General features: G+C 60.5%; 1 protein-coding gene across 2 annotated transcripts in view; it reads left to right on the top strand.

Moving 5' to 3' along the window:
• CAMTA1 (calmodulin binding transcription activator 1) overlaps positions 1-12,068 on the top strand; it is a 551,076-nt gene that overhangs the window by 532,323 nt on the left and 6,685 nt on the right. The window contains exons 21-23 of one of the 2 annotated variants that reach the window (XM_036460843.2): positions 1,438-1,631; positions 2,512-2,586; positions 5,067-5,097. In XM_036460843.2, coding sequence (XP_036316736.1) covers positions 1,438-1,631; positions 2,512-2,586; positions 5,067-5,097 — 300 coding nt within the window. The remainder of the gene's footprint in view (positions 1-1,437; positions 1,632-2,511; positions 2,587-5,066; positions 5,098-12,068) is intronic. The other variant, XM_045570571.1, reaches the window with a different exon arrangement.

Raw genomic sequence — 12,068 nt, forward strand, 5'->3', positions numbered from 1 at the left:
GGCCATTCCGATGGCAGGGTCATGAATCAGCCATCCCCACCCCACCCCGCCCCGCCCCGCCCCGCCAGGCCCGCTGACTGCAGGGCGTCTGTCCTCCGGGGACCTCGTGCTTATTCAGTGCCAATAGCTGGACGCCGTTTTGGCTGGTGTCCACCTGAAGATTCCATCCCAGCCAGCCGCCTGAACCACAAAGTAAACTGCCCGGTTTCCCCGGGCATGCGGCTGGGAGGGAGGGCCCCTGCGGCTCTGAGGGACCCGGCGTCCAGGTCCCAAAGACTCCTGGGCGAAGGGGAGAGTAAAGCAGGTCAGGTTAGTCCAGAGGGTCCCCGCAGGAGGGCCCGGGTCCTGCATGCTCTGGAGCCCCCTCCGCCCCCCCATTCCACCGCAGACACGCAGACAGGCTAGGCGCAGGGTGTCCTGAGCGTTCTCCCTCCGATGGTAAGTTGCCCGCTTGTGAGCCAAGTGCTTCCTGGGCCCCCCGAGTCGTGTTCTGTGTCCTGAGGGACACAGACGTAGATTCTGACAGACGGATTGCTCTGAGTCTGAGCGCCCGCCCGGAGACTGAGCGGGAAGAGGCTCAGATCCTCCCCCCCCCCGGGCGCGGCCGCCAGCCCCGAGCTGGCCCGGGGGGTCCGGTGACAGCGGCTTCCCGGGCTTGGCCTGGCGCGGGCGCCTGCGTGCTCGTCTCCTGCAGGTCAGAGTGGCTCGAAGGTGTCAGCGTTTCATGATAAGCCTTGTGTTTGGGACCTTGGAACTCGGGAGTGTGCTGATGGGCTGACAGTGAGGGGACTGGGAAGCATCAAAACGGTTCCAAGTGTGGAGAGCAGGGATTCATCCTCAACACTGACCGTTTCCTTTCCGTGTGTGTTTCTCAGATTGCTCAGAGTCTAAGTGATTGCTATTAAGAATTCTTTTTTTTTTTTTTTTGCCCAACCAGTGTGGCTCAGTGGTTCAGTGTCAACCTGTGAACCAGGAGGTCACGGTTTGATTCTCGGTCAAGGGCACAGGCCCAGGTTGCAGGCTCAACCCCAGTGCGGGACTTGCAGGAGGCAGTGATTAATGATTCTCTCTCATCATCGATGTTTCTCTCTCTCCCCTCTCCCTTCCACTCTGAAATCAATTTTAGAAAAATTAATAAAATAAAATAAAAGCTTTTTTCAAGTAGGGCAATATATTTTGGAATTTAGGGGCAACAAAGCACCTTAAAAAGCATTACATCGTCTGGGGGTGTCCCTTAGAAGAATAGTTTCCGTTTGGGAAAGGTAGGTGGAGAGAAGCCTGGCTGCCTGGTTTGTGGTCCAGCTGGAAACGGAGAACACGGCAAGGGGAGAGGGGCTTCCCACCGCCGCCCGCCGAGAGCCGAGCACGGCCCGTGTGCTCCGCAGTCCCGCTCTGCCCCGTCTCCGCAGTGCGGTCACGCTGTCCCTGTCTCCGCAGTACGCGCTGTATAAGAAGATGACCCAGGCCGCCATCCTGATCCAGAGCAAGTTCCGCAGCTACTACGAGCAGAAGAAGTTCCAGCAGAGCCGGCGCGCGGCTGTGCTCATCCAGAAGTTCTACCGCAGCTACCGGAGGTGCGGCCAGCGGCGGCCGGCACGCCGGACCGCAGTCATCGTGCAGCAGAAGCTCAGGTGGGTGCAGATCAGGTGGGCAGAGGTCAGGTGGGCAGAGGTCAGGTGGGCAGAGGCCAGGTGGGCAGAGGCCAGGTGGGCAGAGGCCAGGTGGGCACAGGTCAGGTGTGCAGAGGCCAGGTGGGCAGAGGCTCAGGTGGGTGCAGGTCAGGTGGGCACAGGTCAGGTGGGCACAGGTCAGGTGGGCAGAGGCCAGGTGGGCAGAGGCCAGGTGGGCACAGGTCAGGTGAGCAGAGGCCAGGTGGGCAGAGGCTCAAGTGGGTGCAGGTCAGGTGGGCAGAGGTCAGGTGGACAGAGGCCAGGTGGGCAGAGGCCAGGTGGGCAGAGGCTCAGGTGGGTGCAGGTCAGATGGGCAGAAGCTCAAGTGGGCACAAGTCAGGTGGGCAGAGGCCAGGTGGACAGAAGTTCAGGTGGGTGCAGGTCAGGTGAGCAGAGGCCAGGTGGGCAGAGGCCAGGTGGCCATTGTGAACACTGTCTCCACAGGGGGGGCCGGGGGGAGTGTGTCTGAGGCCGGGAGACAGGCGACAGCGAGTTCAGGAAACAGTCGCCCGAAGGGAGAGAGAGGCAGCAGGTCCCTTTAGACCACGAGCCTGTGACGCCTCTCTCAGCAGAGCGAGCGCCAGGCAGAGCTGGGAGGACAGTCTGACATCAACTGTCCGTGTCACGTTGGTTTCCGGCAAGCTGGGGGTGCTTCCCCCTCCCTCCCCCACCCTCCCCCACTCCCCGCTCCCCACTCCCCCCTCCCCATGACCCCTCACTGGTCCCTGAAGAAGGTCCCGCTCCGCTGTTGGGTTTGCTACGCAAACTGTTTCCTTACAGCCTGGCACCCCTGCCCACACTTCCCTCCTTGTGACGGTGACACACTCTGGCTTTTGTGCAGGAGCAGTTTGCTAACCAAAAAGCAGGACCAGGCTGCTCGGAAGATAATGCGGTTCCTACGGCGCTGCCGTCACAGGTAGGTCCCTTCATCGTCATCTCATCTGTGCATTGGACTCATCGCAGCCAGCAGAACAGCCTGATCTCTGAGCCACTCGTTCACTCCCTCCGAGAGCCATCTCCCCCACCTCCCGCAGAGAGTCAGGGCGAGCCTCCCGGTCACACCAGGACCTAGATCTCCTAACTGGGGACTGAGCTGCTGTGCTGAACGCTGGTCACAGTGCCCAACGGAGCTCCAGACCAGTTTTGATTTCGTTTCTGTTTTAATCCGGCGTGAGGACAGCTTAGCTGGACGAGCTGTTAATCCCCCGTTTCCCTCTGGCTTGTGGTTTCCATGCCGTGCTGCTGTCTGCTCTTCACCCTGGAGCCTCACTGGGCTATTGTGTGTCCACAACACAGACAGGCTTTCTCTTCTCTCCCCAAAGACACAGTGGATTGTCCGGGAGTGGCCGGCGCCCTCTGCTGGACGCTCGGCAGACAGCAGGCTCTGGCATCCCCCAGGAAAGCCAGGCTGAGGAGGGACCGGGAGAAGCTAGGGAGGGGCGCAGCCCTGAGGTTAGAGGCCCGGACAGTGGACCCCACAGCAGAGAGTGGACCCCGCAGACCCCGCCCCTCCCTGTGGAGCCAGGCGGCGGGCTTTCTCCGTGGCTCCTCCAGCTGGACCTTGCTCAGTGAGGATCAGGCTCTGTCCTTGGATCCGGGGGCTGGTGCAGTTATTTTCCTTTGCTCAGGCCTCCCCAGGCCGCTGTCCCTATGGTCCTGGCATTTCCGTGCACCGGGAGCCGTGCTGTTCGCTCGTGGCCCGGCCCGGCCAGTCGCCCCGAAAGCCCATGTTCAAGTCCAGTCCAATTCCTCAGAGATTCCCTCCCACTTTCGTTCTTCTTACTCCTAAGCCATCTGCTTGCGAACTGTGGAAGCATTTTGATTTGAGCCTTCACAGGGGCTCACTGGCTACCTGTCATTTTACTTAAATGAATGAAAAACTCATATCTGTGGCGACAGGAGGGACCAGGGCCGGAGCCACACATGAGCAATAATAAAATCCTTAAAAAGTGCCTCCTTTCGGATAAGGCGGGTGCCCAGAGGCCAGGGTGCTCTGCCAGGAGCCACCCGCTCTCTCTCCACCTGGATTAGCTACCGGGGAGACGCCAGGAGACGCCCCGTGGATGCAGACACGGCGGGTCTGGCTAGGAGAGGCAGGTCCCGGGTGGCGGGTGAGCTGTGCTCTGTAACGAGGTCAGTCCCACAAGCCTCACCCACACCAGCCTCTGTGTCCCCGTCCTGCCTCTGCCCGGCGCGGAGTCCTCGCACCCGAAGAGGGGTTTATTTCCTTCCCCAGGAGGGTGTCCGAGCCCCCGGCCCTTTCGGCGCACTCAGCAGGTCAGCACCCTCCTCCCGGCTCCTCCTCTTCCTGTGAAGCCCAAGCCCCCGGGCCCCCTCCCCTGCGCGGGGCGGCTCGGTGCCTGCTTCCCAGGCGTTGTCAAGGAAATGGCCTTTCCCGTCCTTCCTTGAGGCCACGGCCGGCAAACCCAGGTGTCGCAGGTTAGTCTTTCCTGTTCCTGCTGGTCTTGGCCTCGGCTTTGGCCACGAGGACCGGCGATGCAGTCCCTGTGACTGAGCGCGCTCTGTGGCCAGGCCCGGCCTGTCCTCACCGGGCGGGGTGAGAGGCCCCTCTGCGCCTGCTCTCAGAGGCCTCTTCCGTTAGCGGGCGGAGCGGGCACGGAGGCTTTCCCGGCCAGGCGCCTTTTTAACGCCAGCGGCCTGGGCGGCCACGGGGAGGCGTGAGAGGAGGAGAGTGTCAGGTTATGAACTCCGAGTGTGTCCGTTATGTGGGGTAAAAGGCCCGGACGGCCCTCTCGGTCCCATGCCCGCCCTGGTTCGGTTTTTGGAAATGGGCAGGGAGGCTGCAGTAACCCTTAGGACTCTGGACGCAAGCTGAGATAGGCACTCACTCCACTCCTTGGTCTGTGCCCTGGGAGCTGGAGCTCCTGTCTCCATCAGGGTCACTGAGCCGCATGCTCAGAGGAAGGCTGTGGCTTGTCACATGACACCAATGTTCCTAGTCTTAGAAACAAACTGGTGCCCTGGCTGGTGTGCTCAGTGGTTAGAGCGCCTGCCTGTCGACTGGAGGATCACGGCTTCAACTCCCAGTCAAGGGCACGTATACCTCAGTGCAGGTTCCCCAGCCCTGGTAGGGACTCACGCGGGAGGTGTTTTTCCCTCTCCTCCCTCCAACTCTCTCTCCCTAGAAATCAGTGGGGGAAAAAGATATCCTCAGGTGAGGATTACACAAACACAATAACAATGGGGCATACATAAGAAGTAACAAATGGGTGGATTCTCTACCTGCTCATCTCACACTCCAGACCACCCGCCTCCCCCACCACCACCCCCCCTCCCCCGGGAACCACTTTTAAACTGTCTGCTTGTGTTGAAGTAAAGCTGTGTGTGAGCCTGTCGGCCCCCTGCTAATAGCTGTCTGGTGTTGTCTCACTGAAGCCCCCTGGCGGACCGTAGGCTGTACAAAAGGGTGAGTGCCGCTGCCTGCCGGCCCAGCACCTTCCTCCGGGTTCGGTCTTTGCTTTCTGCTTGCTTGCATGGGGCTGCGCCGAGTATGCCCGTCAGTTTCACGTCCTCGGAATGAAAGGAGGGGCGAGTGAAACTAACCCCGGTACTAACACTACTTCCTGGAGGAGGCCGGCGGAGAGGGCCGGTGCCGAGGCCCGATGCATGAGCAAGCGAGGGGGCTGGAGGCCGCACAGGGCATGCGGAGGGGGGCCCTTAAGGCCGGAACAGGGAGCGCGTGGGAACTTGGGCGCGAGGCCGTTTGCCTCTCGAGCTCCTCTCGTCCGCGGCCGAGTTTCTAAAGCAAGAAGGCTCGGTAGGTGGCATCGGCGTTTTGAAGTTTAATGAATATCTTGTTTAGAACGTCCGTTGCCCCGTCCCCCTGTCCCTCCCGTTTTATTTTCTGATCTCCCCTCCCTGACGCTTCGAGGTAAGTCAGTGCCCAGAGCCCACCTTTCAGAATCGGCCCCGACGTTCCCTGTGACATGTGGGCATGTGTGCGGGGCTGACCTCTGGCGTTTACAGCCAAAGCCAGCTGTGTGAGGCCCCCCTCTGGGGGCGCTGTGTGAGGCCCCCCTCTGGGGGCGCTGTGTGAGGCCCCCCTCTGGGGGCGCTGTGTGAGGCCCCCTCTGGGGGCGCTGGGTGAGGCCCCCCCTCTGGGGGCGCTGGGTGAGGCCCCCCCCTCTGGGGGGCGCTGTGTGAGGCCCCCCTCTGGGGGCGCTGGGTGAGGCCCCCTCTGGGGGCGCTGGGTGAGGCCCCCCCTCTGCGGGCGCTGGGTGAGGCCCCCCCCTCTGGGGGCGCTGGGTGAGGCCCCCCCTCTGGGGGCGCTGGGTGAGGCCCCCTCTGGGGGCGCTGGGTGAGGCCCCCCCTCTGGGGGCGCTGTGTGAGGCCCCCCCTCTGCGGGCGCTGGGTGAGGCCCCCCCTCTGCGGGCGCTGGGTGAGGCCCCCCCTGCGGGCGCTGGGTGAGGCCCCCCCTCTGGGGGCGCTGGGTGAGGCCCCCCCTCTGGGGGCGCTGTGTGAGGCCGCCCTCTGCGGGGCCTGCGCTGTAGCTAAGAGGCGATGTGCCCATCACCTGCATTTTAAGGAAATGATGGCGCGTAGGCCTCGCTCCTGTGTCAGCAGGCAGCGGGGTGAGGGTCCCCGCCAGGCGGGCCTTGGACAGGATTTCGTGCCAGAAATCTGGTTTAAAACCGGGAATCTAGTCCCCAAACACAGGCTCCCACGCACATGAGCTTGTCCCCGTGTGTCTCACACGGACGTACGTCGTGCTAAGGAAGGTGCCCGGAAGTGTAACGTGGCTCTCTCTCTCGACCTCACCTTGCACCTCCTCCTCGCTCTGCACTGACCCGCCGCACGGTCACGGCGAGGTGTGAGGACAGGCAGCCTGCAGAGCGCCTGTCGCCCCCCGGTTTCCGGGGTGTCCTTCTCCGCTGCCGGCACATGTCCACGCTCATGTCGGTTCATCGTATTAGCAGCCGGGGGTCTGCAGGCTTTTCCTTCAAAGGTCAGACCGTCCCCATGGCAGCCACTGGCTTCTGCCACGGCGGCTGGAACACAGCAGAGGAGAGTTCACGGGCAGAGTGGGTGGCCCTCTGACGAGATGGCCCTCACAGCGACGCACGGCCGCGCTGGCCCACGGGCGTTTGCCAGCCACACCCACGGGAGAGCTGAGTTTTTATCACTTCCTCCCGAAACAAGGCCTCGTTTCCACAGGGACGGAAAGCCTCCTGCTCTCCGCCCTGAGCTCCCACAAGTCTCAGGAAGTCGGGATTCACAGCCTCCTGCGCCCAGAGCCTGGGGGGTCTGGGGAGAGGAGGTTGAGAAGCTTCCGGATCCTTCTAGAATGCTCTTTACCTAGCCCTGTGATTGCAGGGAGAGCTTGCCTCTGGCTTTGTCTGACGGCCAGTGCGATGGCGCCCTCTCCGTCCCATCACAGACTCCACGGGGACACGCCCCTTCTCGGTCCCAGGTCGAACTTGCTCTTGGAGTCAGAACGTTCTCGGGAGAACCTGTGTCCCTGGAGTTTGCATGAAGGAAGATGATATTGCACTTTATCGCCGTTTCCCCGTGAAAGAACTAGTTGGAACTTAATTAAACATCCTGGGACTGTGGAACCTTGCTGGCCGCAGCCCCCGGCTGACACAGCGAAGGCTCCTGGGTCAGTGGACGATGGTGGCCATCAGGACTGACACAGGCCGATGGCACAGCACAGCGACCAGGAACGCGCCCCACTTTCCGTCTCCCCCTGGGCAAAGCGAAGGCAGAGCACCGGACACTCCCCACCCCCACCCCCAGCCCGGCTGTCCCCGCAGGCTCAGCCTCAAAGAGGCTGAAAAAGCCTTCACAGCACCTTCCGGCTTTGCTCACATCCTGGGTGCGTCGGCCATGGACGCCCTCGCTGTCCGTTAGGAGAAGGCTCGTAGGACACGGAGGTGGAGCCGACAGCTCCCGCCTTCCCTGGTGAGCTCGGGAGTCCCGCTGCTCTCGGCCGGCGCCCGGAGGATGGCTGAGGTCCAGAACCCCCCCACCCCCGTGCACCCGATGGGAGCACTGCCGCCCGGGGGCTGTGCCGGGCGGGAACAGGAGGTTCCTCCATCTGATAGCGGAAAGCCGGATCCCCACGCGGGAGGGAAACGGTCAGGAATGGGCCCCGCAGCGATGGGTCCTCACAGCGTGGGCAGGAGGGAAGGCCCACGCTTCCTTCCAGGCAGAACGGCTTCCACCGGGCCTTCACATGCTGCTCGTTGGGGTATTAGTTCGAGATCAGAGCGGCCGCCTCTGGAAAGCAACAAGTGGACAGACGCCCCCTCTGGAGCAATACCCTGCATGGGCTTTGTGACCTGTCACATGACCGCGGGCCCTCACAGGCCACGCTCGGGGCCCACACAGCCTCTCCCGGGAGCGGGCTGGCTGAGTTACCACGTTCAGAGAAGGGGGTGAAGCTGTCCCACTGGAATAAAAGAGTCCCAGTTGGAAAAAGCAAAGGTGACACTCTTGGGCACACATTTTTTATTTATCTTTTTATCTTTCTTTTTGAAAGAGAGACAGAAGTATCACCGATGAGAGCGAATCATGGATCGGCGGCCTGCTGCTGGGGTTTGAATCCACAACCAGGGCATGTGCCTTGACTTGACCGGGAATCAAACCGTGGCCTCCCGGTTCCTATGTCAATGCTCAGCCTCTGAGCCACGCCAGCCGGGCTTGGACACACATGTTAAGCCCCACGTTTTTCTCTGTTTGACGGCTGGGTTTCCAAACACCTGACTTGCCAGATGCTGCCATCACCTAGGTAACTAGCCGACGCCGAGGCCCTGTGAGGTGTCCCCGGCGGGTCCTCACGCGTTCTGCTTCTACTCCGCGCTGTTATGCGTGCTGCTCTGGAGGGGGCTGTCCAGCCGAGAGGGAGCAGAGCTCCCACTTCTCTGGCCCCGTCTGCTGAGGCGGCTCCGAGTGGCCCTGGGTGTGGGACGGGTCACCAAGGGGTCGTTCCCGCCTCCACGTCGGCTCTCCTGCCTCTTCCAGGAAAGGGGCCTCGGAGCAGTGGGGGGTGAAAGCAGACGCCCGCCCCCGGGTCCTCCTTATTGGGCCTCTGTCTCTCGCTCTGCAATCCCAGCGAGCTTTCTGGAAAGCGGCAAGGCCTCTTTCCCAAAGTTCCCCCCGAGCTGTCGCAGCCTCAGCGACAAGTACCTGACCCGAAAGCCACCCGGCCGCCCTGCGTGTTGTTGGCGTCCAGAGTGGCAAGGTTCCGCTGCCCAAACCCACGGACTCAACAACCACTGCCCTGGCTGAGCACCCAGCGTGGGTGCTGTCCCAGCATGGGTGCCGCCCGGCGTGGGTGCCGCCCGGCGTGGGTGCCGCCCGGCGTGGGTGCTGTCCCGGCGTGGGTGCCACCCGGCGTGGGTGCTGTCCCGGCGTGGGTGCCGCCCGGCGTGGGTGCTACCCGGCGTGGGTGCCGCCTGGCGTGGGTGCTGTCCCGGCGTGGGTGCCACCCGGCGTGGGTGCTGTCCCGGCGTGGGTGCCGCCCGGCGTGGGTGCTGTCCCGGCGTGGGTGCCACCCGGCGTGGGTGCTGTCCCGGCGTGGGTGCCGCCCGGCGTGGGTGCCGCCCGGCGTGGGTGCTGTCCCGGCGTGGGTGCCACCGGTGTGGGTGCCACCCGGTGTGGGTGCCGCCCGGCGTGGGTGCCACCCAGCGTGGGTGCCATGAAGCGGTGGTGCCTGCACTCCCCAGGAGCCGCGCCTGCCGTCCCCGAGTCATCGGTCGTGGGATGTCCCTTGGAAAGGAGCCTCTGGACTTGGCCGGCTATCGGTGCTGTTGCTCATACATCACTTCAGTGCATTCTTTTTTTCTCCTTTTCATTTTTATTGAGACCGCAGCAGCACCCCAAGGGGGGGTGTGGCCCGGAATGCCTGGGGACATCCTGGGTTGTCCTTCATAGTTGAATGGTCACAGGTCTGATCCCGCTGGCCCGATCCCTCCACTCCAGCCGCTGGGTGTGTACGGTCTTCCAGGTCACTGGGAGGAGGTTCAGAATGTGGCCCTGGCCGCTCTCGGCAGGCACAGCCGGGCCTCCCTTGTGGTTTCTGTCCTGTATTCGCTGTCCTTGCCCGTTTGAGGAGACAGCTTTGCTGGCGTCTGTGTCGTGACGTTCAGGAGTAAGTGCAGCTACAACAGGACGTGCCTTAGGCGGCCTGGACCCTGACGTGCAGGTCTTTCTTGGCACCGAAAGAGCACAGTCCCTCGAGAACCACAACCCAGTGGCCTAAGCCAGGGTGGGGAACATCGGGCCCGAGGGCCGTAGGAGGCCTGAGGACAAATTGGGTCTGGCCCTGCCAAGGCATTAGGGGCGCGTGAATGAAATGTTTAACCAAACACAGCAGGCTGATTTTAAGCTGATAATTTTGTGTGGCCTGAGAACGATGTTATAAATATCCAAATGCCCTTGGCAGAAAACAGGCCCCGCCCCCTGCCCCCGCCGAAGCCGGGTTTGTGCAGCCCAGCCCAGTGGCAGTTCAGTGAACACCTGCGTGTCTGGTGGCCGTAGGCACTGGATTTCCAAGGGTAACTCCAGTTTCCACAGTTCTGGTTTATGTTGACCAAGTCTGCATGCTGGAAAGTATGCTGACAGTATAGGTAATATTATTGAAACCAGCTCAATCAATGGATTTTGGTTTCCGTTTATAGTAGGGGTGTCGAACTCAATCAGAGAAGGGGCCAAAATCTAAAATCCAGCCTAAATCGCGGGCCGAATGGTTTACTGAACAGTCATAAACTGTTATTGTGATGGAAACGCAGCGGAGTGCAGTGATGACAGCGCGGTGCAGGCCACATTGCAAGGCCTGGCTGGATGGATTTGGCCCGCGGGCCTTGTGTTTGACACATGTGGTTTATAGCATTGAATTCTTTTCCTCCACTGCCTTTTCCCGTTGTTTTATAGGCCGTATCAATGCAGCGTCTGTAAGATAGAGCAGTATTCACAGGTAGATGGAAAACCTTCTTCCAGAGATGGACAACCACAAAGAATTATGATGGAAAAGGAGCACAAACTCATCCTAGCAAGTTCGGAAATATGAGTGAGCAGGTAGACACTCCCCGAGATGGTGGCCGGGCTTCCGCTGAGTGTCCTTCGTGGTGGACGTAGTTTCAGTTGGCCTGACCTGTGCGTTTGAGGGATTGCTTGTAACTTGGATAAGGGAAGCCAGCGACAGGTCCCTGTCTCTGTTGGAAACACTCTGATCTGAGAACTCTATTCCCTAGACGTTGGTAACAGAAATGATAGTATCGGGTGTTGTTCTAAACCACTTCAGTAAGAGAACTCACTGTTTTCTGTTTCTGTGGAGACGGTATGACATCCACACGTACTTTATGGGATTGATAACTGATTGAAAACAAAATAGTCACACAGCTGAAACCGGTGTGGCTCAGTGGATAGAGTGTTGGCCTACGGACTAAAAGGCCCCGGTTTGATTCTGGTCAAGGGCATGTACCTTGGTTATGGGCACATCCCCAGTAATGGGGGGGAGGGAGGGAGGAGAGGGGTACAGGAGGCAGCTGGTCGATGTTTCTCATCAATTTTTCTAGCTCTCTATCCCTCTCCCTTCCTCTCTGTAAAAAAATCAATAAAATACATATATTTTTTAAAACAGTCAGACACCCGTCTTACCCCCACCCTTCCCTCCGGTCCCATTGACTCCATGCGGTTCCAGTCGGGCGGCTGTGAGATCCTCAGCAGGGCCTACACGGCGCAGCTTGGAGAGGGAGGCCGACAGTCTCCCCATCGCTGGCTGCTTAGACCCACTCTTTCCACATTTCAAATCTGTGTTGAAAATCGACGCCTACATTTTGTGGGGAGGTGTTTTTTCTCTCCGAAACATTGTAATAAGCTCACAGCTGGGTCCTACGAAGGATGACATCCTAGAAATGGAAAATGCAATTGTCATCGGTTTTCAACAACACACTTCCCTCAGGCCGTGGACATTTTCCAGACGCGTTTTCTATCTGGTGTTTTGGGAAAACAACAAAGGAAGAACCTGAAGGACACTTGTTTTTTATCCTGCGGTACTGGAGGCAACGGTGGCCTCGGACCCCGCGCTGCCGCCTGCTAACTGGAGTGCCTGCTTCCGGGGCAGCTCATGTCCACCCACCCCTCGCCCGCCATTCACAGCCTGGGGAGAGGTGTGTCCTGACCACTGGAGAAGGCGGCAGGTCTTAAGTAGCCTGTGAAGCCGTCAGAACATAAGCGTTCTCTCCCCCTTTTCCACAGTCCGTCAATGACTTCCTGCTTTTAAAAACATACCTGAGTCATTTTTTTTTAACTGATCGCAGAGAGGAAGGGAGAGGGGGAGAGGGAGAGAGATAGAAACATCTATGATGGGAGAGACTCATTGATCAGCTGCCTCCTGCACGCCCCCTACTGGGGACTGAGCCTGCAACCCAGGCC

The sequence above is a fragment of the Pipistrellus kuhlii genome, unplaced genomic scaffold, assembly GCF_014108245.1.
Source record: "Pipistrellus kuhlii isolate mPipKuh1 unplaced genomic scaffold, mPipKuh1.p scaffold_m20_p_34, whole genome shotgun sequence".
Lineage (NCBI taxonomy): Eukaryota > Metazoa > Chordata > Mammalia > Chiroptera > Vespertilionidae > Pipistrellus > Pipistrellus kuhlii.